The 27,626-nt window shown below is 39.3% G+C and overlaps 1 protein-coding gene across 7 annotated transcripts in view; it reads left to right on the top strand.

The window, feature by feature from the left end:
- arhgef12a (Rho guanine nucleotide exchange factor (GEF) 12a) overlaps nucleotides 1-27,626 on the top strand; it is a 63,459-nt gene that overhangs the window by 3,052 nt on the left and 32,781 nt on the right. For 6 of the 7 annotated variants that reach the window (XM_058413689.1, XM_058413687.1, XM_058413688.1 and 3 more), the window contains exons 2-3: nucleotides 20,542-20,562; nucleotides 22,418-22,512. In XM_058413689.1, coding sequence (XP_058269672.1) covers nucleotides 20,542-20,562; nucleotides 22,418-22,512 — 116 coding nt within the window. The remainder of the gene's footprint in view (nucleotides 1-20,541; nucleotides 20,563-22,417; nucleotides 22,513-27,626) is intronic. The other variant, XM_058413690.1, reaches the window with a different exon arrangement.

The following is a 27,626-nucleotide window of genomic DNA, read 5'->3' as shown; positions in this document are numbered from 1 at the left end:
GTCTCAACATGACTTATTAGCATTTACACAATGGACCTTTGTTTATATTTTAACTAGTAACTAATCAGCATTTTGTTCAGCTTTTCCCAAACCCTTACATATCAATAAATTTAATTATTTAGTTATTATTATTGTCAGCATTTCTTTTCTTGTCACTAGTTAGCATTGCTATCACATAGCTTAAGGTTTCCTGGTTCAATTCTGAGGTCTGTGTGGGTTCCTCTGAGTTCTATGGTTTCTTCTCATCTTGATAACATGGCAGCATGTAGCTTGATGTCCCATTTAAGTCCTGTCTTCATATCCAGTGTTCCCAGGGTAGACTCTGGATCCAATGTGGGTTATTGAAGATAGATAGATAGATAGATAGATAGATAGATAGATAGATAGATGTAGAGAGCCCGTAAAGATGGTCATATTGCTGACTCAGCGTTTTATGTTTGTTAGAAGCAGGTTTTGCAGTGTTGTAGAAATATGGCTAAGCTTTACTGTAGAATTTTCTGGCTCATAGAGAAGAAAGTTGTCTTGGATCGAGAACCAAGGCTATGTGACTATGAACCTAGTCTAGTCTGTGTATAAATAGCCGAGAGAGGAGAGTAAACCTTCTCCAATTTTTTGATGAAAGAGCTTTTTATTTTTTAGCTGGAAGCTCAGAGACCTCGTTGTGTGAGTGAGGGTTGGGTAACGTCGTCAGGGAAATTTGACTCCGATCTTTACATTGCTGAAATTTGGAGGCGTGCTCCTTCCATTTTGTCTGATAAAAGTTCCCGGCCATGACATGACATCTTTGGATGTCATGGATTTCACACTGCGACGCTGAGTGCTAGAGTTTGCGTTTGCGTTCATCTCGCATCATCACAAACCTACATGAAGAACACAACATGATTCACCAATGATTTTGGTGTTGTTATACACAGTAAGGCATTTCATCTCTTCTGTGTTCCATGACGTTATCCTGCCACTTGTGCTACACGTGTGACATGGAAACTAAAGGCTGAATGTTATTGTATGTTACCTCCTGAACGAGTGCAGACCCTGTTGTATGAGTTGCGTTTACATTCACAGGAATCGCAGCACACTTCCAGAGTAGCCTTCCACCTGCTACAGGTAGTCTCGGGTTCCGTACTGTGCTGTAATTCCTGGTTAACGTGACAGCTTCACATTTCATATGAACGTTGCTCTGTTTCAGAATAAACCGTCGGTGTGAAAGCCTCAAAGTTATTGTTCTAGTCTCCGGAAACTGAAATGAAAATGAAAATCCGGAGCATGTTATCATCACGCTCTGCTGCTGCTTTATTATTCATATATGATTCTAACCCTATCTCTCTTTCTCTCTCTTTCTGTTTGTCTGTCTGTCTGTCTCTCTTTCTCTCTTTCCCTTTGCATGAGCAGCAATTCCTCATTCCCACAGGGTTTTATGTTTACAGTAACACAACTCTGAGTGTTTTATAGAAGTCTGTCACTTGCTTTAAAGGAGCTCTAAGCACTCGTTCCGTCTTCTCGTTTTCTTTTAATAAAGCAGTACGACAAAAAGTAATAAACTAATAAAAAAATATTGAGTTTGTCTTGTAATTCAGACTCCTGAACACTCTCCTCAGGGAACGTATTTTAATGGAATTTATTCCGTTTTAAATTTGACACAAAATGCGACATGCCGTGAAATGATTTTGTGGAGTGTGATTTAAAATAGAATTCAAATAGAACCAAAGTAGAATTATGATTAAAAAAAAAATAGAATTTACCTCTTCAGGTAGGAAAGGGAAAAATATATCGAAAATATAAAAAACGTAATATATGAAAGTTTCAAGTGAATTAAAATTGAAGTGAGTTTTATGTTATTCATGGTTTTGTTCATAATCATTTTATTATATTCATCTCAGCTTTAGTCACACACCCAGACACACGCATGGGATCGGATCAGCTATGAAGTGGAATTACATGGAATTGTTGGAATTTTAAACAACAGACACTGTACACAACAATTGTTTGGAAAACACACAAAGGGTGAGGGTGGACCGATAAAAGAAACACAACAAATTGGTTTAACTTCCAAAGAAATCACCCTTAAAGTGTAGATAACATGAGGAACGTGCCACAGCTAGCAGTGTAGAAGGAAACACGAGCGATCAATCTTGATCAGTAAAACGTAACCGGTTAATATGACGTGAGAGATGCCGTGACATTGTCACGGGTATAATACCATCAAAATGAAGGTGTTATGAGGGAGAACTCGTTTATCTTCATTATGACTTCCTCAGCTTTTCACAGAAAGCAGCGATCAGTGCAATAAAAACCAAAACACAGAAACACAAACAGTCTATTTAAAATAAAAAGGTCTTCAGGTCTTCACTGTACTATGAAGCTTTTCTACTGCTGGTTGCCATGGTAACGTTTATCAGTGGGTGCTGCAAATCCAAATCAGTTTTCTTGCAATTAAAATGAAACATGAGATTTGGTGTTTGTATATAAAAGTCAGTGTTTATCATCATATCATACAAGATGAAGGAGAAGCAGTGTGTTCTCACTCCCATCAGGAGTTGCTGCATTGAGTCGCTACATATTTCCATAAAGTTCAACTTACACTATATTGCCAAAAGTTTTGGGACACCTGCCTTTACATGCACATGAATGTAATATGGAGTTGTCCCGCCCTTTGCAGCTACAACAGCTTCAACTCTTCTGGGAAGGCTTTCCACAAAGTTAAGGAGTGTGTTTATGGGAATTTTTGACCATTCCTCTAGAAGCGCATTTGTGAGGTCAGGCACTGATGACGAGAAGGTCTGGCGTTCTATCAGGTTGAGGTCAGTCAAGTTCCTCCACACCAAACTCGCTCATCCATGTCTTTATGGACCTTGCTTTGTGCACTGGTGTACAGTCATGTTGGAAGAGGAAGGGGCCAGCTCCAAACTGTTCCCACAAAGTTGGGAGCATGAAATTGTCCAAAATGTCTTGGTATGAAGCTGAAGCATTAAGAGTTCCTTTCACTGGAACTAAGGAGCCGAGCCCAACCCCTGAAAAACAACACCTGAATTCAATGATTTGGAGGGGTGTCCCAAAACTTTTAGTGTATCACAACTTTGTCATGTTGCTGCACAAAACCCACATCTAGTCTTCAGTGGTCTCTGGTTCTTATGTCGCTGGAATCAGCAGCTCTCATAAAACATAAACAATCTCCGGTAGCCTTGTCGCTTCAAGTCATTGTGTTTGTAAACACTGCATAATTCAGGTTTATTTGTATAGCGCTTCAAACAATGGATATTGTCACAAAGCAGCTTTACATGAATGAGATTTTTTAAAATATATTTATATTTATGAGCAATGAGCAATTTAGAAACAGGCAATAAAAAACTCCCTGAGGCGATATGGGGAAGAAACCTTAACAGGAAGCAGACGCAAAAGGGAAGCGATTCTCAGTATTATTAGCGTTTCTTTAAAAAGCTTTATTTTTATCAGTAGAGAAATGGTTGATGAGTTCAATAACATTTACAGACACTAAAGTATAAAAAAACATGATAGAAAAAAAAACTTGTGATAAAATAGCCGTTTGTGACCGAGCCTGGAAATATTTATCAGATATTTGTCTGAACTCATCCATCACTACTACAGACTAAGTGAAACCAACAAGTAGCTGCAGTTTTGCTTTTGATACAAATTGAGCAAGCGCTTGGCCAACACACAATGTATTGCCAAAAGTTTTGGGACACCCCTCTAAATCATTGAATTCGGCTGTTGTTTTTCAGGGGTTGGGCTCGGCCACTTAGTTCCAGTGAAAGGAACTCTTAATGCTTCAGCATACCAAGACATTTTGGACAATTTCATGCTTTGGGGGAACAGTTTGGGAATGACCCCTTCCTGTTCCAACATGACTGCACACCAGTGCACAAAGCAAGGTTCATAAAGACATGGATGAGTGAGTTTGTTGTGGAGGAACTTGACTGGCCTGCACAGAGTCCTGACCTCAACCTGATAGAACACCTTTGGGATGAATTAGAGCGAAGACTGCAGGCCAGGCCTTCTCATCCAACATCAGTGCCTGACCTCACAAATGCGCTTCTAGAGGAATGGTCAAAAAACTCCTAAACCTTGTGGAAAGCCTTCCTAGAAGAGTTGAAGCTGTTATAGCCGCAAAGGGCTGGCCAACTCCATATTACATTCATGTGCATTTAAAGGCAGACGTCCCAAAACTTTTGGCAATATAGCGTATCTGTCTTTACTCTCCTTCATTTCCAGTGTCAGATATTTTGTTTCTCTTATAGCTGTAAAAGTGAACAGTGGTAGTTTGCTCGTGGATGCTGACCATACAATTATGTATTTAAATTATCTTACACAGGCCTCAAATACGACAAAATCTATCAACAATCAGTTGATTTTGTCTCAACATGACTTATTAGCATTTACACAATGGACCTTTGTTTATATTTTAACTAGTAACTAATCAGCATTTTGTTCAGCTTTTCCCAAACCCTTACATATCAGTAAATTTAATTATTTAGTTATTATTATTGTCAGCATTTCTTTTCTTGTCACTAGTTAGCATTGCTAAAGCGAGTTTGGTGTGGAGGAACTTGCACAGAGTCCGGACCTCAACCTGATAGAACACCTTTGGGATGAATTAAAGAGGAGACTGTGAGCCAGACCTTCTCGTCCAACATCAGTGCCTGACCTCGCAAATGCACTTCTAGAGGAATGGTCAAAAATTCCCATAAACACACTCCTAAACCTTGTGGAAAGCCTTCCCAAAAGAGTTGAAGCTGTTATAGCTGCAAAGGGTGGGACAACTCCATATTAAATTCATGTGTATGTAAAGGAAGACGTCCCAAAACGTTTGGCAGTGTAGTGTATTTTCACATAACTACAAATTCCTGATTCTGAAAAGATTGCCTGCATGCTAGTTAATGTACACAGTAAAAAAAAAAGAAAAAGTCAATAAGAAACAGGTTCGACGAATAGTTTAAACATGAGTAAAACGAAAAGCTAATCACATTCAAGAAAATGTATAAAATAAATGGGAGCAGTTGTAGAAAAAGGAACCCATGGCACCCTAGAATAACAGTGTTTTATAGTGGCTTGTTTTTTGGCCTGGAGGAGAACCACACCTATGAGCACCTGTAGTCTAGCTGACAAAAGTGCTCCTGAAAGCTTCTCCACACGCCTAGTAACCCGAAAGCCGAGCGATGTAAATAGAAGTGTGTGAGCCTGGCAGCAGGTGAGTCAGAAGCTTTGTCAATGCTCTTTTTGTAATTCTGGGTGTTGCCCCAGCCTGCAGGAGCAGGGGTAAAAGCTCTACACCGGCTCCTTTTGCTTCTGCTTGCTCTCCGGGGAACGAGTCGCATGTGTGACTTCTTTTAGTCCGGGTGGGATGAAAAAGCGCGTTTGGAATAAATAGGTGCGTGAAATTCATATGGTCACAGATTCAATTACTTACAGGTCCCCTCCAGAAACCTGACTAAAAATGTACTGACCAGAGGGAAAAAAAAGCAGTCTGTTTTTCGGCGTGTGTTTGTAGAAAGAGAGCCCGTCTCTGTTAGACGGGTATGTGAACTTTTTTGCATATGATTTATTCGGCACTTTTCTCTCGGATATGATACGAATTCTTCAAATACAGCTTCAATGTATGCGATAGATTTGACTTGCTTTTATTTAACTGTTGTGAATAATAGTAGGACTTTTCCAGCTCCGAACGTTCCAGCTCATTGAAGAGGACACAGTGGCTTAGTAGTTATCAGGTTTGCCTCACACTTGCCAGGGTTGGGGGTTTGATTTCATCTCCAAACTGTATGTACAGCGTTTGCAACTTTTCCCCGTGCTTCAGGGGTTTCCTCTGTGGTTCTCTGGTTTCCTCCTCCTGTAAGCAGGCTGATTGGCGTCTCAATGATTACATATATGCAGCATATAATATTAGATGAAGGAGTTCCCTGGTGATCCAGCAGCAGGATCCTCTGCTCTCACTGCCATGGTCAGGGTTTGATTCCCAGCCACTGATGGGTTAAGTCTCAGTTTCGGCCCCAAAGCTCGGATAAATTGGGGGGGTTGTGTCAGGAAAAGAAGCGCATTCAGTGTAAAACCTGTGCCAGATCAAATACAAGTGGATTAGATGAACCGTTTTGGTGACACTGAACACCATCATATGAGATGAAGGAGAAATAGTGTGTCAGGCTCTGCTGTAGATCACATGCACTCTACAGTTGTACACCTTACAGTCCTACACTACAGTCTTACACTTCTACAGTACAGTCTTACAGTCCTACACTACAGTCTTATACTTCTACAGTACAGTCTTACAGTCCTACACTACAGTCTTATACTTCTACAGTACAGTCTTACAGTCCTACACTACAGTCTTATACTTCTACAGTACAGTCTTACAGTCCTACACTACAGTCTTACACTTCTACACTACAGTCTTACAGTCCTACACTACAGTCTTACACTCCTACACTACAGTCTTACACTCCTACACTACAGTCTTACACTTCTACAGTACAGTCTTACAGTCCTACACTACAGTCTTACACTTCTACAGTACAGTCTTACAGTCCTACACTACAGTCTTACACTTCTACAGTACAGTCTTACAGTCCTACACTACAGTCTTACACTTCTACAGTACAGACTTACAGTCCTACACTACAGTCTTACACTTCTACAGTACAGTCTTACAGTCCTACACTACAGTCTTACACTTCTACAGTACAGTCTTACAGTCCTACACTACAGTCTTACACTTCTACAGTACAGACTTACAGTCCTACACTACAGTCTTACACTTCTACAGTACAGACTTACAGTCCTACACTACAGTCTTACACTTCTACAGTACAGTCTTACAGTCCTACACTACAGTCTTACACTTCTACAGTACAGTCTTACAGTCCTACACTACAGTCTTATACTTCTACAGTACAGTCTTACAGTCCTACACTACAGTCTTATACTTCTACAGTACAGTCTTACAGTCCTACACTACAGTCTTACACTCATACTCTACAGTCTTACACTCCTACACTACAGTCTTACACTTCTACAGTACAGTCTTACACTTCTACAGTACAGTCTTACACTCCTACACTACAGTCTTACACTCCTACACTACAGTCTTACACTCCTACACTACAGTCTTACACTTCTACAGTACAGTCTTACACTCCTACACTACAGTCTTACACTCCTACACTACAGTCTTATACTTCTACAGTACAGTCTTACAGTCCTACACTACAGTCTTACAGTCCTACACTACAGTCTTACACTCATACTCTACAGTCTTACACTCCTACACTAGTCTTACACTCCTACTCTACAGTCTTACAGTCCTACACTACAGTCTTACACACCTACACTACAGTCTTACACTGCCATACTCCTACTCTACAGTCTTACAGTCCTACACTACAGTCTTACACACCTACACTACAGTCTTACACTGCCATACTCCTACTCTACAGTCTTATAGTCCTACATTAGTCCTACACTACAGTCTTACATTCCTACACTACAGTCGTACAGTCTTACAGTCCTACACTAGTCTTACAGTTCTACACTACTACTTTACAGTCTTACAGTCCTACACTAGTCTTACAGTCCTACACTACAGTCGTACAGTCGTACAGTCCTACACTACAGTCGTACAGTCTTACAGTCCTACACTACAATCTTACAGTTCTACATTACAGTCCTACACTACAGTCTTACAGTCCTACATTACAGTCCTACACTACAGTCGTACAGTCTTACAGTCCTACACTACAGTCTTACAGTTCTACACTCCTACTTTACAGTCTTACAGTCCTACACTACAGTCGTACAGTCTTACAGTCCTACACTACAGTCTTACAGTTCTACATTACAGTCCTACACTACAGTCATACAGTCTTACAGTCCTACACTACAGTCTTACAGTCTTACAGTCCTACACTACTACTTTAGTCTTACAGTCCTATACTACAGTCCTACATTACAGTCTTACAGTCCTACACTACAGTCGTACAGTCTTACAGTCCTACACTACAGTCTTTCAGTCCTACACTACAGTCGTACAGTCTTACAGTCCTCCACTACAGTCTTACAGTTCTACACTCCTACTTTACAGTCTTACAGTCCTACACTAGTCTTACATTCCTACACTACAGTCATACAGTCCTACTGTACAGTCTTACACTCCTAAACTACAGTATTTACTTAAATGAGTAGTCGCTGCACCAAGTCTCATCAGATTTGCAGTTTGCAGTAAGGATTAGTGTCCAGTATTGCTGGACACATCCACGTCTAGACACAAAGGGTTGTTGTTGCTCATGTCCCTCCCCAAGTCCTAAGAAGGCTGACATCTCTGCGTTCGGATGGCACACCGTCCAGGGTGTCCATCACCCTGTGCCCCGAGTCCCCTGGGATAGTCTCTAAGTTCCCTGCATCCCTGTCTAGTATAAATAATACAGAAAATAAATAGATCAATGGATGGACATTTGCTCTAAAAATTTAGTGTAAAAACTAATATAGGCTATTCTGTTCTACAAGATTCACAACATCTGACCCAGTGAACATGTGACAGACCCAAATATAATGACAGATTTAATATCAGATCAGGTTTCATATCTCTTCCTGTCATCAAAATCCTCACTATACAAAATCTGCCCAGAGTGAAAAACCACACACTTTGTGATTGAGTGTGACTGTTGTGAACAAAACAATCATGGCAGACATCAGACTGGAACAGCTTGATGTGCTAGTTGTGAAAGCGCTGTGCTGCAAAAACAAAACTCGTAACATTAAAATCAAACGAATGTCACAGTGAGAAAAGGATGAAGCTGAAATAAAACTGCTATCAATAAATAAATAAATAAATAAAATAAAAGTACGACGTGTGACTGCCATGCTAATGATTTCTTCTGCAGTAGCACTGTGCGGAAACAAACGATAACTTTATTAAATTGCAGGTTTGTCCGTTTAGTAGCGTTTCCGAGTTGCAGGAATGAATGCAAAATCAAGCAAACTCAAATTTTTCAAAATTTCCACGGATTTCCCACAGACGTTTCGTCTGACGTCATCACAACACACAATCAGCTTCAATTCATGAGCATGGAACAATCCATGAAATCACATACCTGTCTTCACTGGTAGGAGATTAAAATAAGATGAATCCTGTGCTCGATATTTCTCCAATTCAGCAAAAACTACACAAAATCTCTGCAAGTTGCATCGCAAATTTTAAAATCAGTCACTTTTTGTCTGTAACAATAAAAAAAAAAAACACTGTGACTTATAAGAACGACTTGGCCTAATTTATTTATTTATTTATTAATTATGTACAAAAAAACTAGACTTCAAGCCTAGTAACAAATAAATAGAGCTTTGTCATTTCCACAAACTAAATTATTTATTTATTTATTTATTTATTTATTTATTTATTTATTTATATTATTTTATTTTTACAAGGTGTTCTTTGTGCTCTTAGTGATGTTTGTACTCTGTCATCAATACACTATATTTCCATTAACTCCTGCTGAGCCTGGATCGTTTTGTGTTAAAGTGAAAGCAGTGCTGTGGTGAAATGAGTGTTTCCAGTCTGTTTTTACTTTACGATCAGCTTCAACATCTTTAAACACTCTCTGCTATTACGAATAATTAAAGCAGTTTTTGGATCACATTTTGCCGTATTGGTTGCTAAAAATATAGTCGAGTCATGGTTTGACAGTGCTAAGATTTATACACACAAAACAACAAAAACTCACTCGTAGTCCACTTTGAAGAGGAAAACTTGTACACCTGTAGTACACCTACGCTCATTTACACAGTCAGCCAATCACATGAAGGCATCACAGTGTATGATTGATGAAGTTTGACAAGGGCCAAATTGTGATGGCTAGACGATTGGATCAGAGCATCTTCAAAACTGCAGCTCTTGTGGGGTGTTCCCGGTCTGCAGTGGTCAGTATCTATCAAAGTGGTCCAAGGAAGGAACAGTGGTAAACCGGTAACAGGGTCATGCATGCAAGGTTCATTGATGCACATGGGGAGCAAAGGCTGGCCCGTGTGATCCGATCCAACAGACAAGCTACTGTTGCTCAAATTGCTGAAGAAGTTAATGCTGGTTCTGATAGAAAGGTGTCAGAATACACAGTGCATGATGGGTCAGGGCTTTTTCGGCAGCAAAAGGGGGACCAACACGATATCAGGCAGGTGGTCATAATGTTATGCCAGATTGGTGTATAGTGATTGTTGGTGCCAGAAGGGCTGGTTTACGTATTTCGGACATTTCCCACATTGATGCAAAAAAACTGCTTTATTTGAACTGTCATGCTATATTTTCCTAATAAAGTGGACGGTGAGTTTTTATCTGTAGTGAGTTAAATGACCAAACACCATGATTCTGAAAGAGGAAGTGGAAGGAAAGCCTCCGGAAAGGAAAAATCATTGATTGAAGAGGAAGGTCCATTAAGATAATGGAAGCCGGTCAAAACCTCATCAATACCTTAGCCTGTCAAACTATCAGTTCACAGAGTTAATGTTCTTCACTTCCTTACAAAGAATGCTGATGTGCAGGAATTAAAGACGATAGAAAAAGCCTATACACATAAAGATTTTTTGTTTCAGCCTCAAAATGGACCATATTCAGATAATATAACTAAAATACATTCCTCTGGTAAAAAAAATAGTTAATGAGAGGAGATCTGTTCCTCTGTCCACTCAGCTTTTTATTATATATTTCTTTGTTATTTATTATTATTATTATTATTATTATTATTATTAATAATAATAATATTAATATTTATTAGCCAATATTAGAAATAAGTCCATATATATTTTTATCTTTTTTTTAATTTTTAAAAACTATTGATTCAAATATAAATACAGATTTCTTTAAACAATAATATTTGTAACTATTTTCTAATATTGGATAATAATAATAATTCAACTTTATATTTAAAAATATTTATTTGTTATATATATATATATATATATATATATATATATATATATATATATATATATATATATATATATTTTTTTTTTTTCCAGACTGTAACTGTTTTATTCAAATTTGATTATTTTTAGTAGCTAACTACGATGAAAGTGGTTTGTAAAATCAACTGAGACATTTTAATTTTATTATACAGCTAAGATACAGAGCATTTCTGCAAATATGTAGCTAGCTACTTACAGTTAACGCGCATACTCTCAGCTACGCTGCTTAGATATTTGATTTACAATTTGATTATTTTCTATTGGCTGATTATCACTATTAGGCTGAACTATACTCAAGTTAGTTATGATTTGTCGAAACTGTTAGCACTTTTGTTAATTCACTCCTTCACTACAGTTATTCAGCAAAAAAAGTACTGTACCTAGTGCTAGGACTTCTGAGCAGTCTCGTACCTTAACCAGCAAGTCAACAACTGTCACCAAAACGGATAACACACCACTCCCCCTGTCTGTGTGTGCAAACATTTCAACACTCACAAATATGAAATGAACCAAATCATTGAATAAAGTTATTTCAGTTAAACAATCTTTCTATTTTATTAAAATAGAAGAGAAAATTAAGCAAAACTCTACAGGAGGTTTTTGCTGACACAGCAGTGTGGTGGTGGTGAAGTCTTCTACTCTGTAGCTTTGCCTTCACAAACCTGATCTGCATGAAAGAGTCATCAGAAGGAACACTATGTGCTGGAAAAGCAACATTATTTTTAAAGAAGCTACGCTACTACAGTATGCAGTGAAGCCTGTAACGTAACTACTCCTAGCTAACTACTCCCTGACACTGCACAAGTTTTTTGCTCCTCCAACACACCCACTTCAGCTCAGAAACAGCTGGTAATTAGTTAATTAGTTCAGAGTCATGTGGAGGTGTGGTCAAGTGTTAATGTGCAGGACAGTGGATTCTCCATGACAAGGTTAGCAACCATGAGGAATTGTACATCACTTATCGTCATTAAGGCTTGTGATTGGGTTTATTGGAGCAGAAACAGAAAGTATCTCCAAGTCCCGAACCTCTCATGGAGTAATGTTGTTAGGATGTAGTGCTCATGCAACCATACACATCTTTCTTTATCTGATATAACCCTAACTGACACATCCTCAGCCAGCAAACTGTCCTTTCTCACTCTGTGTGTCTCTCTCCTTTGTTCTGCTCTGCTGCTAGCTCATGCCATGACTTGCATAAACACACACACACACGCACACCTGTGTACATTTCACATTTCCAGTGTTCTTCTGGATCTTGCCTTACAAGCTAGTCATGCTAGTTTTAATCATCATCATCATCATAAATATCTTAAAGCCTGTTCAGTGTTTTAATCACAGAACTAGAATGATCTTTATCATACTGACAAAGACACAGTCTATTCTCGTTTGTATTCAAGAAGGGAGAAAGAGCAAAAAGGGAAAAAAATATTGTAACATTTGGTTAATAGGTATGAGGTTAAGAATACACATGTAATAATATTTTACTTATCACAGCTTTTATATATAATACACAGTCTAAGATGTGTGAAAGACGTGAGCCGCATAAACTTCTTCATTCTCTTTAATTCCAATTGTCAAGACAAGATCTCATTTTGAAAATGGAACTTAGTGATCTATTGTCTTGACTACTTATGAGTTGAAGCAAAGCATCTTCAAGTTGAGCATCTTCAGGTGAGCTTTCATCTCTAACTTTAATCATTTTAAAATGTCTGACAGCATAGTGTAGAATTTTGGCTGATGATTATCATACAAAAAAAAAGCTATAATTATTAATTTAATGCTCTTTGTTGATTTCGTGCCTGATCCACATAATAGTTTAATAATACACGTAGACTTCTTGAGGCTGTTTATTAATATTAATAACATGCACATCTGCAGCAGGAGGGTATGATATAAATAATAAAAAACAGTTATGAACAGTAAACATGAATAATGGTCATAAAGGGAGGGGGGGGTCACAGTGGCGGAGTGGTCAGCATAATCGCCTCGTGCTTCAGGGATTGTCTAGAGTTTGCAGGTTCTACCCATGCTTCAGGGGTTTCCTCCGGGTACTTAGGTTTCCTTTCCTCTTTCAAAGACGTGTTGTGGACAAATTGTTAGTTGTGTGATTGTGCCCTGCTTTGGTTTGCACCCTGACCAGGGTGTCCCCCGCCTTGTCCCTTGTCCCTCACATCCCCTGGGCCTGACTCCAGACTCCCTGGGTAAGATAAGCAGTACAGAAAATGGACGGATGGCTGATCATAAAAACTCTAGGAAAAAAACAGGTCACATTTCTGTTATGACTCGATGTCACATGACTAAACATTGCTAGAAAAAGATCAGATCTATGGCCAGGAACAGTAAATAAAATATGATGACACTGAAACAACATCTATCTAATAAATATATATATTTATATACATGGGGTGGTGGTAACTAAAGTGGTTAAGGCCCTGGGTTGTTGATCGGGGTTCAAGACCCAGCAACACCAAACTGACACTGTTGGGCCCCTGAGCAAGGCCCTCACACCCACCCATGTCACAATGCTATTTAATACCAGATAGTATTGGTTTAATACTTCGTTTTATTCAGTTTATCTCACATGCTTTGTAAAGGACGGGGAAAAAATGTTAGTGTTTTAATTTTTTGTTTTAGCATTAGGTTAAGTGCGCAGTAAATTAGAAAACTGACCTGAACCCCTTTTCCAAGCACTTCTGTCTATATAACTGTTTTGTTTTTTCGCCAAGGTTTCCTGACGTAACCCATTCTCATTACTCTCATTGTCATTAGTTGGGGTTAAGTGTATCAGCGACTTTGCTCTGAGAAATTTGCTAACGCTGGAGAAAGGAATCCAATATGCTGTAAGTGCTGCTTTTCACTCGTTCATCGATGGAAACCGTGTGCAGACTCACAGCAGGAGCTGGTTAGGAGAAAGTCTTCATTTTCTGTAGTGTGAATATGAAACATTGAGGACAGATGAGCTCTGTCTCGGACAACTTGTCTCTCCGTCTTAGTCAACTTCATCAGAAATGTGTGGCTGTAACAGTGCGGTGTGAGGTCAGGGGAAAGTGGTGATGTCATTGGTTTAAGCACAGGTCTGCTGACATATAAACATCATGTGCTCACTCTTTGAGCAGACAACGGAGTGTGTTCTCTCTCTCTCTCTCTCTCTCTCTCTCTCTCTCTCTCTCTCTCTCTCTCTCTCTCATTTTCACTCTCACACGTACACACACTCTCTCATTCTCTCTCTCACTCTCTCTTGCTCTCATTCTTATTCTCTCTCTCTCTTGTTTTCACTCTCACACATTCACACTATCTGCTTTTTATTCTGCTTGCCTCGCATACAACCCTTATTCCTTTTAGCTTCTTGTTTTTGCTTCTTGAGACAGGTTTTAAGAGCATGAATATGATTCGAGTAACAAAATTCAGAACAGGGACTGACAATGTACTAAAGTATAGGGAAAAAGTCATTTTTTTATATTTAATTTATTGGGTTTTCAACAAATAACCAACAATAAAAGAACATTCATTCATCTGGAAAACAAGAAGAGGAATGTGAAAGGCAAAAAATCAGATCGTTTCAGGTTTTCAAGCACAAAATACACAAAAAATAAAAGTTTTTAACTGATGAAATGATTTCTTATTTAAAACTGTGATGTTGATTTGTTTATATTGTTTATTTACTCTGTTTTGCTTGAAAAAATCATTCAGTCTCCACAATATTTTGATATTTATCCTAGCTAGAATTTGACTTGCTAGTTACTGTATGCTAACTAATGAATACTATATGCTAATATGGCCTGAGCTAAAAAACAGCCTAATGTAGTTAGCAAATTACTGTTCGCATCACAATCAGCAAAACATTTTAAATTCTAAACTAGATGGAGCTCATGGCTTTTAGGAAGGTAAAGGAGACGCCTCATTTGCTTACTCCAGCATGAAACATTTTACTGAGGTTAGGTGTGTGGTTGATCCATCTTCAAACACACACGTGGATCGATGTGGTGTGAACTAAACAGTGAAATGAAAACCTGGTCACTTATAGACTATGAATATAAATAAACTACGTTTTAAAAACTAGCTAAAAGAAAAAAGAATGAATAGAAGCAATTACAAGAAAAAGAGTATGTAGTGTGTAATGTGTTACATGCAGAACTGAATGTGCAAACATTACAGGACAGGAAGTGACGTAAAGTAGAACCTTGGCATTCTGGAGGCAAGTTCTTAAGGTGAAAATTTGTACTGCAAAGCGAAGAAAAAATGTAAATACACATAATTCGTTCCAGCCACCCAAAAATATGACCAATATTCCCAATATGAAGCATATGTAAACTGTATGATTGCTTTCAATAAACTGAACCAAGCCAAGCATTCCATGTCAAGGGTCCTCACAGGAAGTCGTGCCACCCAAAAAAAAAAGCCCCAAAAATCACCCAGCTTTCAAGGCGACGTTGGTATCGTTGGTTGACCCTTTCCAAACTGGTGGATAAGATAGGAGTGATGTGTTTTATATCTTCTGGTTCTATTTAGGACTCTGCTGTGTTCTGGACTAACTGGAGCTTGTTTATGCTCCTACTGCAACATCCAGACAGTAAGGCATTACAATAATCCCACCTAGAGGTAACAAAAGCATGAACTAGTTTTTCTGCATCATGAAGTAACATCATATTTCTTATCTTAGCAATATATCTGAGACGAAAGAAGGCTACCCTAGTGATATTATCTAGATGAGCTTCAAACGAAAGACCAGAGTCAATAATCACACCAAGATCTTTTACTGCTGGACAAGATGAAACAGAAAGACCATCCAATTTACTCTGTAATCAGAAAGCTTACTGCTAGCTGCATGTGGTCCTAGTACGAGCACCTCTGTCTTGTCAGAGTTAAGCAGGAGGAAGTTAGTAAGTATCCACTGTCTATTGTCCTTTACACATTCTTCAGTCTTAATACGTTGGTGTGTCTCATCTGACTTGGCTGAAACATACAGCTGTGCGTCATCGGCATAACAGTGGAAGGTAATGTTTACGAATAATGGAGGTAGCATATATAAGGAGAAACCAAGGGGTAGCATATATAAGGAGAAACAATGCGATGAATCTTATGAAATCTGTATGGAAGAGTTTGTGAGATGGATATGTCCATGTTGATGAGCCTGATGGTCTGAGGGAAGAAGAACCTCCTCCTGAAACTCTCAGTTTTTAGACACCAGACTGCAGAAGCTCTACTGTGACCATAAGAACATGATCTAATGAAAATCTTGATTCAATACTAAACTCTAGATTGATAGAAATATTGTAATTATTATATTATTAAGTTTCACAAGTACTGTAGTATGAACATGGTAAATTAAGACTTAATTTGTGAACTGCAACATTTGCACGATGTAAAAAAATATATATAATCAAGTGTAATTATTGCATGCTAAATTACATGAATATAATCGTCTCTCTCTCCTGGTCATGCAGCTTCATGCAGAGTTGTGTAGTGGTTGGTGATGCCTCTTACAGCCTGGTCTGACTGACTGATATTTTCCATTACCACACAAAACCTCAGCCGACTGGTGGAGCTGCTCGTTCTCATACTTCCTGCAGTCGCCATACTAAACTCTAACCTAAACCCTCACTGGAAATTCACTGTCCACTCGACCACTCGACTAGTTTGCATGAAATATGTTGTCTTTTTCAGAAAGCTCTTTAAATGTTTGTTTTCAGGGAAAACTACTTGTGACGAAATTGTAAACATTTTCTAACTCCTAGCAGTGAAAAACATATGCAATTACTTTCTGTGAAAGCTGTAGAACAGTGTGTGTTAGTGAATCGAAGTGAATTTGTGTTGTGATGATGTCACACAACACATATTGTATTAAATCTGCTGTAATTTAGAAAAAATTGCTTGATTTTATGTTCATTTTTGTGAACACAAACTCCTGGAGGAACTGAACAGGCTTGTGCATTGTTCATGTCTTCCCCAATGATTTTCCAATAATTACAATAAACATATTAATCATGTGTAGTCGGGAACTGCTTGGTGGCAGCGGCAATCTCAAAATCTCAAGGAAACGAAGTAAAAAGAAACCTTATCAGGACATTTTACAGATTGGTCATCTGAAGTTCACATGATATTCTCACTGATATTTTCTCTTCGAATCTGCTGACCGGTGTATAAACACGCCCTGAGTTCTGACCAAGTACACAAGCAAATAAACATCATTTGTAATCAGTTTATAATCAACATTATCTGTAAAGTGTTGAATTTGATTTTACCTTGTAGTTGTCTTTCATGTCAGAAGCTTTGTCCTTTCTTCTCTTTTGACAAAAATCCAATTTTTAAATTGTGTAACAAAAAGAAAAACGCACCCCCAGATGCCACCATGAGACCAGTGCTGTGTGGTATAGAGCATAATATACACTATATTGCCAAAAGTTTTGGGACACCCCTCCAAATCATTGAATTCAGGTGTTGTTATTCAGGGGTTGGGCTTGGCCCCTTAGTTCCACTGAAAGGAACTCTTAATGCTTCAGCATACCAAGACATTTTGGACAATTACATGCTTTGTGGGAACAGTTTGGGGATGACCCCTTCTTGTTCCAACATGACTGCGGACCAGTGCACAAAGCAAGGTCCATAAAGACACAGATGAGTTTGGTGTGGAGGAACTACACCAAGTGTAGTACTCTCCTGCACAGAGTCCTGACCTCAACCAGATAGAACACCTTTGGGATGAATTAGAGTGGAGACTGTGAGTCAGACCTTCTCATCAAACATCAGTGCCTGACCTCACAAATGTGCTTTTAGAGGAATGGTCAAAAATTCCCCATTAACACACTCCTAAACCTTGTGGAAAGCCTTCCCAGAAGAGTTGAAGCTGTTGTCCCAAAACTTTTGCCATTACAGTATATATGTATATTATATTTATATTATCATTTCCAGTCATAGACAATCTGTTTGATGCAGTCTGTTCTAATCTGTCAGTGCTTCTGGTGTAAATCATACACAGGAAAGGAATAACAGAAGTGAAATGATATGGTTATTACCCAGCCAGCTTGTTTGTGCTTACTTTTCCATTTCTGCCCTCTAGCCTGCAGGCTTTTAGGGGGAAAACACCATGGAACGTATTGCATGCTCGTTCATAAACAGCCCATTCAGTGCCTTCGGACTGCTCTCAAAGGGATTTTGTTCAGCGAGAGCTCACTGCAGACTAGAAAGCTGTCTGAGCGAGGCTCACTCTCCCTGCCTCAAGTGGATTCGTCTTCTATCGTTCCCATTTCTGCTCCTTACTCATGATGGTGTATAGCCTTCTGGAGATGAACAATTACTAACAAATAATTAAAAATGTACTTGATCTATGTGAGTCCTTTACATTTTTAGGTGGTAAAGGCTGTTTTTTGTCCAGACACAGCAGTATTAATGTCTGGGGGAATAATTATTAGTTCCATGGTGTGTTATGTGTTACAGTTATCTGTCATTGTCCTGTCAGTTTATTTTATAGGCTTCACTCCACCCGCATTTCAGTCTGTTCTGAAAAGAAAACACGATGAACTCTAGGCTTGTGTGATATATAACTATTTAATCTTCTCTACACAATCTTATACTGCCATTATATGCAAAGATGTGTAGATGTGCCAGATGTGTAGATGTGCCAGTTATATAATATTGGATTAACAGATGTGTCAGTCTTTGCAGGTTGTGTGTAGCACTGCAGTTTAACATCGGAGTGTTAAGTTAGTGTGTTATTATCCCAAATGATCCAAAAAGCACAGTCTTTTTCTGTCCGATGAAAACAGGACATTAGTCAGTGGACGTATGAATCCAGCACAGTTTGTGCAGGTGTTTTAAACTCGCCTGGAAGCCCCGCCCCTCCCCCCCTCCCTCTCATCTCACATTACCTTGACTTGGACCTGTCGCTTTCTACAAAGATTAATGGAGTATGATGTAAATTCATAAATATGAGAAGAAAAACGCAGACACCACCACACATTTTTGTCATAAATGCTACGTTCCATTTTTTCAGCCTAAATGACTTAATCTTTGCCATAAGAAGATTAAATAGGCCTGCAATGAAGTAACAGATCTTCCCTCTTTACAAATACAGTGGAACCTCGGTATAGGAATTTAATTCCAGTAAGAAATTATGTAAATGCAGATCATTCGTTCTAGCCACCCAAAAATATGACCAATATTCCCAATGTGAAGCATATGGCTGCTTACAAAGAACTGACCCAAGCCAAGTATTCCATGTCAAGGGTCCTCACGGGAAGTTGTGCCACCAAGCTTGGGGCTAAAAATAGAACAGACCACCCACGCCTCCAATATGTCAACAAAAAAACGCCCAAAAAATCACCTAGCTTTTGAACGCATGCTGAAGGCAACGTTGGTATCGTAGGTTGACTCTTTCACAATAGCTTTCGCTGACTGGAAAAAAAAAATTCCTAAAATTTGTAAACTTGTTTTGGTTGACTTTGCTTGGCTTTCCACTGACACAAACAAGTTTTGAAAGGCTTCTGATTGTATGCGCAGCTTAAGAAGTGGCAACACATCGGTCAACAGTAGAACACTGAAAATGTTGGCTATGTGGACATTAGACAACAATTTATAACAGGATTAAATCAGTTATATTGATGCTGCCCAATACGCAGATATTATTCCATTGTTTATTTTCCATATATTTCCAATGTTTATTTCTTGTCTTTTTAATATTTACTTTCACTCACCCACACACAGGAATTTTAATGCCTCAAACTGACAAAAATGCTACTGTACCAGGAAAAGGACTATCTGACAGTACCAGAACCGTCCTGACACTCCTGTGATGTTCTTAGCTATTCCTCTGGACATCGTACGTTCTCGGGCGTGCTTTGTGTACATGGACGGAAGTGTAAGGTGGGATCAAGGAGAAAGTAGACTGTCAAAGCTCCAATTTGAGCTCACATACAAAATCAGTATTACTTAATAATCGATATATATACACATCACAGGCAATGAGACCTCTATATTTCATTGCTTTTAAATTCTTATTAAAGTCTTATTAGTGCACTCCAAAAATCTAGTGTTTAAATAAACCCCCCTGCCTATTTGCACTTAAATGATACTTTACTTCCCAAAACTATTGTACACATTTCGTGGCATCGAGATGTACTGATCAAAAAGGTTTATTCATGCGAACTATACAGTGATTGACGTTTTCGGGTTCTGGTGACAGATCACCATCGAGCGTGATTCCGTAATTTCTGACTGCGTGCTCCTTGTGCTAATCCAGATCTGTCTCAAACCCCTAAGCAAACGGAATGAAGAGCAGAAAGAGCTGGTTAGGACACATTATAACATTATATGTAAATTTTGTATGCACTGTATACATATAACATTATGAATATTCATCGCAAATTTTTGAAAAAAGATACATATAAAATATCTTTGTGGTTACGAAGATGGAAATAAATAAAATAGACAGGTTCCTAGTTCCGCTTGCGCTTGAGAGGTAGCCTGAATATTTGAGATGCACAACAAATCATTTGATATAACTTTATATATTTTGATATAAAAGGCTACATGCGTTCCCTGTATTGCTTATATGGTTTACGTACATTTTTATTTTCTCTTTTTCCACAGGTTTTCCAAAAAAGCAATCCGGTAAGTGATTCATTTCTGTTGAGATTTGCATGTCTGGTTTTGCCAACTTTTTTTCACAGAGAAAAGGCCTGGCTGAGGCACAGGAAGGAATGTCAGGCTGCTCAGTGAGCGAGCACCATATAGAGATCCTCAGCGATACAGGCAGACACAAAAGGCCCATTTTGCAGAGTTGCACATCTCTGACTGACTCGGAGAACAGGGAGCTCTTACAGAGAAGGCTAGATCAGGGGTTTCGGAAAAAGAGCCGTGCATTGACATGAACCTCTGTTTACCACATATAGAGTACACATGCTGCTGTATGGACACCCCCATGGTCCATTCCACCTTTTTTTCCAATTTTTTTCTTATATTAATCTGACCTCTACTGTTTTAATCCTGCAGTTATACACTGATACACTGGCCATAACATTAAAACCACCTGTCTAATACTGTGTAGATCCTCCTTGTGTCACCAAAACAGCTCTGACCCGTCGAGGCCTGGACTCCACAAGACTTCTGAAGGTCTGCTGTGGTATCTGGCAGCAGATCCTTTGGTTTAAATCCTACGTCAGGCCTCCATGGATCAGACTTGTTTGTTCAGCACATCCCACAGACGCTCGATCAGATTGAGATCTGGGGAATTTGGAGGCTAAGTCAACACCTCGAACTCTTTGTCATGTCCATTTCAGAACATTGACTAACCACTACGTATCAGAAACACCCACTCGTCTGACCCACCTGTCTAGCCATCACAACTTGGCCCAAATTCGCAAAGTTGCTCAGATCCTTAAACCACCTTTTCTGCTTTCAACACATCGACTTCATCAGATAACATTAGTCACACTTCTGTGGTTTTAATGTTATGGCTGATAAGCGGGCATCATGTAATGAACTTAGTTTCGTTTTTCCAAATGTAAACAAATCTGTCGTTGAAACTACGCTTGACCGAGTTACTGAACATGAATGAACAGCGAACAGTAAACATGTCTCACAGCACAAACCGCTCAGTCCACTGCTTTCCAATATTAATAAACATGGCCTCTCTTTGTTCTCCTTGGATTCGTACAGTATTTTGTCAGCCCCCTCCAGACTGCGTGAAAGATAAAATTGGCCGCTCACATGACAGCGATAAACTTCACAGTCTTTACAGTCAGTCTGTGTTTGGTTTAACTCTCAACACATTTTCCTCTGAGAAAGAAATACACCCAGGTCTGGTTTGTGCTTTGTACTTTCTTTATTAAAGAACATCTTGTGACACAGAGAGGGGATTTATGGGTAAGCATAGCACACACCTCTAGAACCCTCAGCCTTCAGCTGAACACTGATTGGTGGAAGCACAGGGAGGCAGGGCTGACTTCATACTAACAGAATTTCGGGCCTCTTCTTTAAGAAATATAATAATAATAATTTAACTGTTCTACAGTTCCACCATTGCTGTTGTGTAATGATGTGTAATGAGATAAAGAAGGAAACTATGTAGAGCGAGCTTCTTTCCCATATCATTTTATTACATTTTTTGTTTTGTTTTGAGAAGCTATATCTTCTCTTTTAACACACACAGTTGTTGTTGTTTTTTTTCCTGTTGAGACAGTCTAAACATCCCAAACTGTTTCCTGTCTAGTTCTCTTGAAAATCTAATGGCATCAGTGATTTCACAGCAGTTTATGACGTGATCCTCCTCCACAGAAGTCATTTTCTTCTCATTATTCTGCAGTAAAATGCGAGTCTGTCATGCCAGACACTTGCGTGACCGGCCACCCAACCCACCCCCCGTTTTAAATGACGTCTTAGACGTATGCTTTTTGCACTGTTCAGTCAGATGAATGAAAGAACGAGCGTTGACCCCTGACCCTTCACTCCATTTGTTTTTTTGCAGAACTAATAGCATTCTCAGCAGAGACCATCCCCCAGACAAAAAGCCCAAAAGTGACAAGAGTTCCGCTCTTCCAGCACAAGATTTTGACTCTACAGGTAAAACCCCCTCTTTCTCTCTCTCTCTCTGTTTGTCTCTCCCTCTCTCTGTCTATCACTCTCTCTCTCTCTCGCTCTCTCTGTCTGTCTGTCTCTCTCTGTCCTGCTCTGTCTGTCTCTCTCTTTCTCTGTCTCTCTCTCTGTGTCTCTTTTTGTATCTCTCTCTCTCTTTCAGCCCCCATTCCTCTTTTGGCCTCTTTTTCCCGCCCTTTTCCAAAGATCCGAATGAGCTGTGGTTGTTCAGGCTGGAAAAGTGTGCACTGTGTGTGGTTTACACGGGGAACTGAAGTGCTCTGTGCTTCTCACACTAATGCCTAGCTCTCAGAATGGCAACGGTTGTCCTCTGTTCAAGGCCCAGACACCGAGTCACTGCCGAGGCTCTGACTCAAACAGTGCTGTGATTCAGCCTTCCTGACCATAAACTATGCATATGTTCCTGGCCCTGTTAATTGGCAGCAAGAAGACATTATCAGAAATGGGAGACACCTTTTTTCTTTCTTCCTTTTTCTCCTCAGCAGCCCTCGCTGAGCAGAGGAGAGGATTTGTACACGTCTCTCGCGGTATTTATGTTAGGTCACAACATGCCGATCGTTGTTTAACGATTATACGATGGAAGAAAATGAGTTTTCCATGTAGATATGTAAAAAAAAAAAGTTTAGGGTGAATGAGAAAGGGCTAGGTGTTTTCCCTCCTCAAGTCTTTTCCTGTAATCTGCTGTTTGTAATTGTTTCCTGAACAATTTCCCTGGAAGTAGTCATCTTTCTCTTCGCTTCAATTCATTCGTCTCTTTTTAGAATTACAGTAAGAGATAGGAAACTAGTGTATTTGAACTCTCATGAGGTTACAAAAATATCTCCTCTAGCTTAACGGCTTTTTTTTCACAGTGCAGTGCGAGGAAAGTGTACTCGCATTCATGTGAAAGCGTGGAAAATATCTTTTCCGCTCGACATCTTTTTCAGCTTTTGAACCTTAAAAATGTTGCTTAATAGTTAAAAAAAATTATACACACTTATGTTTTAAATTGCAACCAGCTTCCTGCTGATTTGTCGAATTTTTATTTATTCTCACAACTTTTTTACCAGTCATAAATCTAGTCATACAGTAAAAGCAAAACTGACCTAAAAACACCACATGAGGCATTTCTATTAACTGTTAAAGAAGCCAATTAAATTACACACAAGTCCCTCTGAGAGCCGATTTATACTTCTACGAGCATGTAAGGACGTCCTGTTCATGACATAGAGTCAAGCTTTCTTTTATAATAGATGATACATTTTATTAAAGACATCAGCGTGAGAAACTAACAGCATGATTCGCTGTGGTCAAATATTTTTATTACGTTTTTTCATCAGTTTCAGATGGGATCGAGGACACAGGAGGCAGACTCGGGGTCACTCAGCTTGGTTCTTTGTTTATTATTTTGTCTTTTGAGCTTGTTCACTGCTGTTATAACCTCAAAGATTGTTTTTCAGTTTTAAGTTTACATTTCTGGCATTTGGCAGATACTCTTTTCCAACATTTATGTCATATATACAGCTGAGCAGTTAAGGGCCTTTCCCAAGGGCCCTGCAGTGTCAGCTTTGTGGTCCTGGGATTTGAACTCGCAATCTTCTGATCCTTAACCACTCAGCTATGCTAAGCACACCTCGACACTCTCTATTCTCCTTATTTATTCTCTAACAGCCGCTCACTGAAACACAAAACACTTGTTTAAATTCTACACAGGTGTTCCTATTTATCTATAAAAAGCAGAAATCTTTTTCTCCTTGACCCCATCTCCTGGTCAAAACACAAAACACAGATAAATCACCCCAGGCATACACAGAGATTTTTTCTGAATCCATTTATTCATCCATCCATTTATTTATTCATCCATCCATTCGTCCGTCCATCCGTCCATCCATTCTTCCATTTAAGCATCCTTCCAATCCATCCATCTCATCTATTCATTTATTTATTCATTCATCCATCTGTCTGTCTGTCTGTCTGTCCATCCATCCGTCCGTCCGTCCGTCCATCCATCCAATTCATCCATCCTTTTCTCTATCCATTCAGTTATTTATACTCTTTCCATCCATTCATCCAACCTTTCATCCATCCATTCATCATCCATCCACCCATCCATCCATCCATCCAACCATCCATCCATCCATTAGAGCCTATCCCAAGGGACAACCTGGACAGGGTGGACACCCATCACAGAGCACAATCACATGCCAGGGAATTGAACCCCCAACCCAGGCCAAGGTGTAAGGCAAGCCTGCAAAAATTACGTAACTAGAAAGTATAATATCACATGGTGAACACAGACGAGTGGAGCGTATTCACAAACAGAAATACGTCCCAGTCTGGTTAGATTAAATATTAACATTCTTGGAATGTCGCTTGTCCAATTAAATTAGTGGACCAGAACTAACTGCTGTATAAAACTGAATAACGAAGAGTCGGCCTTTCTTAACCGCATGCCTGTCTCCTGCTTCTGATTACAACCCGTCGTAATTTCATCAAATTTCCTGTTTACACTCAATTAATCCTCGTTATTTGTAGCAAGTGTGACCGAGTCTGTAATCAAGACATTAGTACCCTCCATCCAGAAAGAGGTTTTAGGGCTCTTATTAAGCATTGCATCAGTGTTAATTGCTAAAAAAGCTACTTATTATGTAGTATAATTAATCCATCAAAGGCATCATGGAACGTATTTAACTGCACTAGTTATTTGCTACACTGGTTACATTAGTTACTCTGGATCAAATAGTGTCGTAGTCTGCCTTGCTTGGATTAAAATAATCATGAAATAAATCCAGATTGTGGTGTTTTGTGTCGTTTGTTTATAAACATTAACACTAGCATCACGTCGTGTCAGTTGTTGGTATTATGGCATTTTTTTCATGAGTAGAGGAAATCAGCATGGTGTAAGACAGAAACAAGGAACCATCAGTGCGTCTTAGAGTAAGTGTGTTTATTTTGGATCTCTGGAGTCTATGTCAGTATTCAAGTCCTGGGACTGGGACAAAGCTCTGCTCTGTGATTTCCTGATAAAATGCTGATATATTTGTTTTCTTTTGGACTCTGCTATTGTATTCTATTCATCTCTACTCTACTTTCAAAACTAGATGAAGTTGTCCAGTGGTCAGCTAGCTATGGTCTCGATCAGTGGTGTCCCGTCTTATCTGGAAAGGGCCGGTTTGGGGGCAGGTTTTCATTCCAACCGATCAGAAGCCACACCTGGGTTTATTGAAAGCTGACCAGTTGATTAAACTGGTGGAATCAGGTGTGTCTCCTGCTTGATAGGTAGGAAAACCTGCATCCACACTGGCCCTTTATGGATAAGATTGGACGACCCTGATCTAGATCTTGGTCATACGTCCCTAATTGATTGGCACTCTTCTGTAGTCACTGTGTCAAACTAGGAAGTGCAAAATACTTTTTTACGTGGCAAAAACAGACATATACACATCCCAGTGTGGTTCTAGCACCCTTGAAAAGCCAGAAAAACTAGTGAGACTTTGTGTAGTGAGATTTCACCAGCGTGTGTGGATTTTTGCCCAACATGATCTTTGCAGGCTCACAGCCAAGGCAAGAAATTAATAAAAACATTTGCATGATGTTTTGATGAAATACACTAACGGGCACAGAGGTACATCAAGCACATTTGCCGCCTCGCAGCTCCAGGGTTCTCTGTTCGATCCTGGAGTTTTACCGGTTCTTCTCATTTGCGTGTTTCTCTGGGTTCTCCAGTTTCCTCAAAACATGTCAGTAGGTGTAAATGTATGTATGAAAGTGTGTATGAAAACTAAAATGTGGCCTCTGATAGAGTGGTATCTTGTCTAGGACATATTCCCAACACCCACCTCCAGAAGTAGGTTTTTACACCAACAAGGAATTTGGTACCGGCTGTTGGTGACCCATAAAAGTACAGACATAAAATAACAACACTATACATTTAATTTACAGACAAAACGCTATATGGAATAATTAAAGTCAACAATATACAGGTTAGCAATGTAAAGTGTGATTTATTGTATAAATTTATTGTATGTAGTGCAAATAAGAGTAGTGTACATCACACATGACAGCTGTTTGTACAATACACAATATACAAAATGTGTGAATAGTGCAAGTGTGTGTCACATACACTATAATGGCAAAAGTTTTGGGACGTCTGCCTTTACATGCACATGAATATGGAGTTGCCCCGCCCTTTGCAGCTATAACAGCTTCAACTCTTCTGGGAAGGCTTTCCACAAGGTTTAGGAGTGTGTTTATGGAAATTTTTTGACCATTCCTCTAGAAGCGCATTTATGAGGTCAGGCACTGATGCTGGATGAGAAGGCCTGGCTCGCAGTCTCCGCTTTAATTCATCCTAAAGGTGTTCTATTGGGTTGAGGTCAGGACTCTGTGCAGGCCAGTCAAGTTCCTCCACACCAAACTCACTCATCCATGTGTTTATGGATCTTACTTTGTGCACTGGTGTGCAGTCATGTTGGAACAGGAAGGGGTCATCCCCAAAGCATGTCAATCCCCGAGCATGAAATTGTCCAAAATGTCTTGGTATGCTGAAGAGTTCCTTTCACTGGAACTAAGGGGCTGAGCCCAACCCCTGAAAAACAACACCTGAATTGAATGATTTGGAGGGGTGTCCCAAAACTTCAGTGATGTATAAGTGACTGTTCTTACAGTACAGTATTTTATGGATGTAAAGTGGAGTGTGACAAGTAAAATACATTATAAATAGAAAAACACAAGACCTGATCTTTTTTGGCTTTTTTCAGCCACGTAGGCATCCAGCAGATTTCTACACACTGCCACGTATGTGCTTCACTATGAAGTTTCCATGTCATCTGTTTTACTGCACAGATCTGTCATTTTATTTCACTTATTTCATGGTGGCTTTGTGGTCTGCCTGCACCTCCCGGGTTGGAGGTTTGATTCCCACTTCTGCCCCATGTGCACGGTGCTTGCATATTCTCCCTTTTTCAGGGGTTTATTCCAACTATTCTGGTTTCCTCCGTCACGTAAGCCCTATAGCATGGCCCGAATCCCATGCTGTAGGCTCCTAGTTTCTGAAAACCCTAAAAACAAAAAATGTGTAGATGGATATTTCAATGCTGATT

Source organism: Hemibagrus wyckioides, linkage group LG17 (assembly GCF_019097595.1).
Source record: "Hemibagrus wyckioides isolate EC202008001 linkage group LG17, SWU_Hwy_1.0, whole genome shotgun sequence".
Lineage (NCBI taxonomy): Eukaryota > Metazoa > Chordata > Actinopteri > Siluriformes > Bagridae > Hemibagrus > Hemibagrus wyckioides.
Note: the sequence above shows the minus strand (reverse complement) of the source record. Positions and strands in the feature narration are given on the sequence as shown.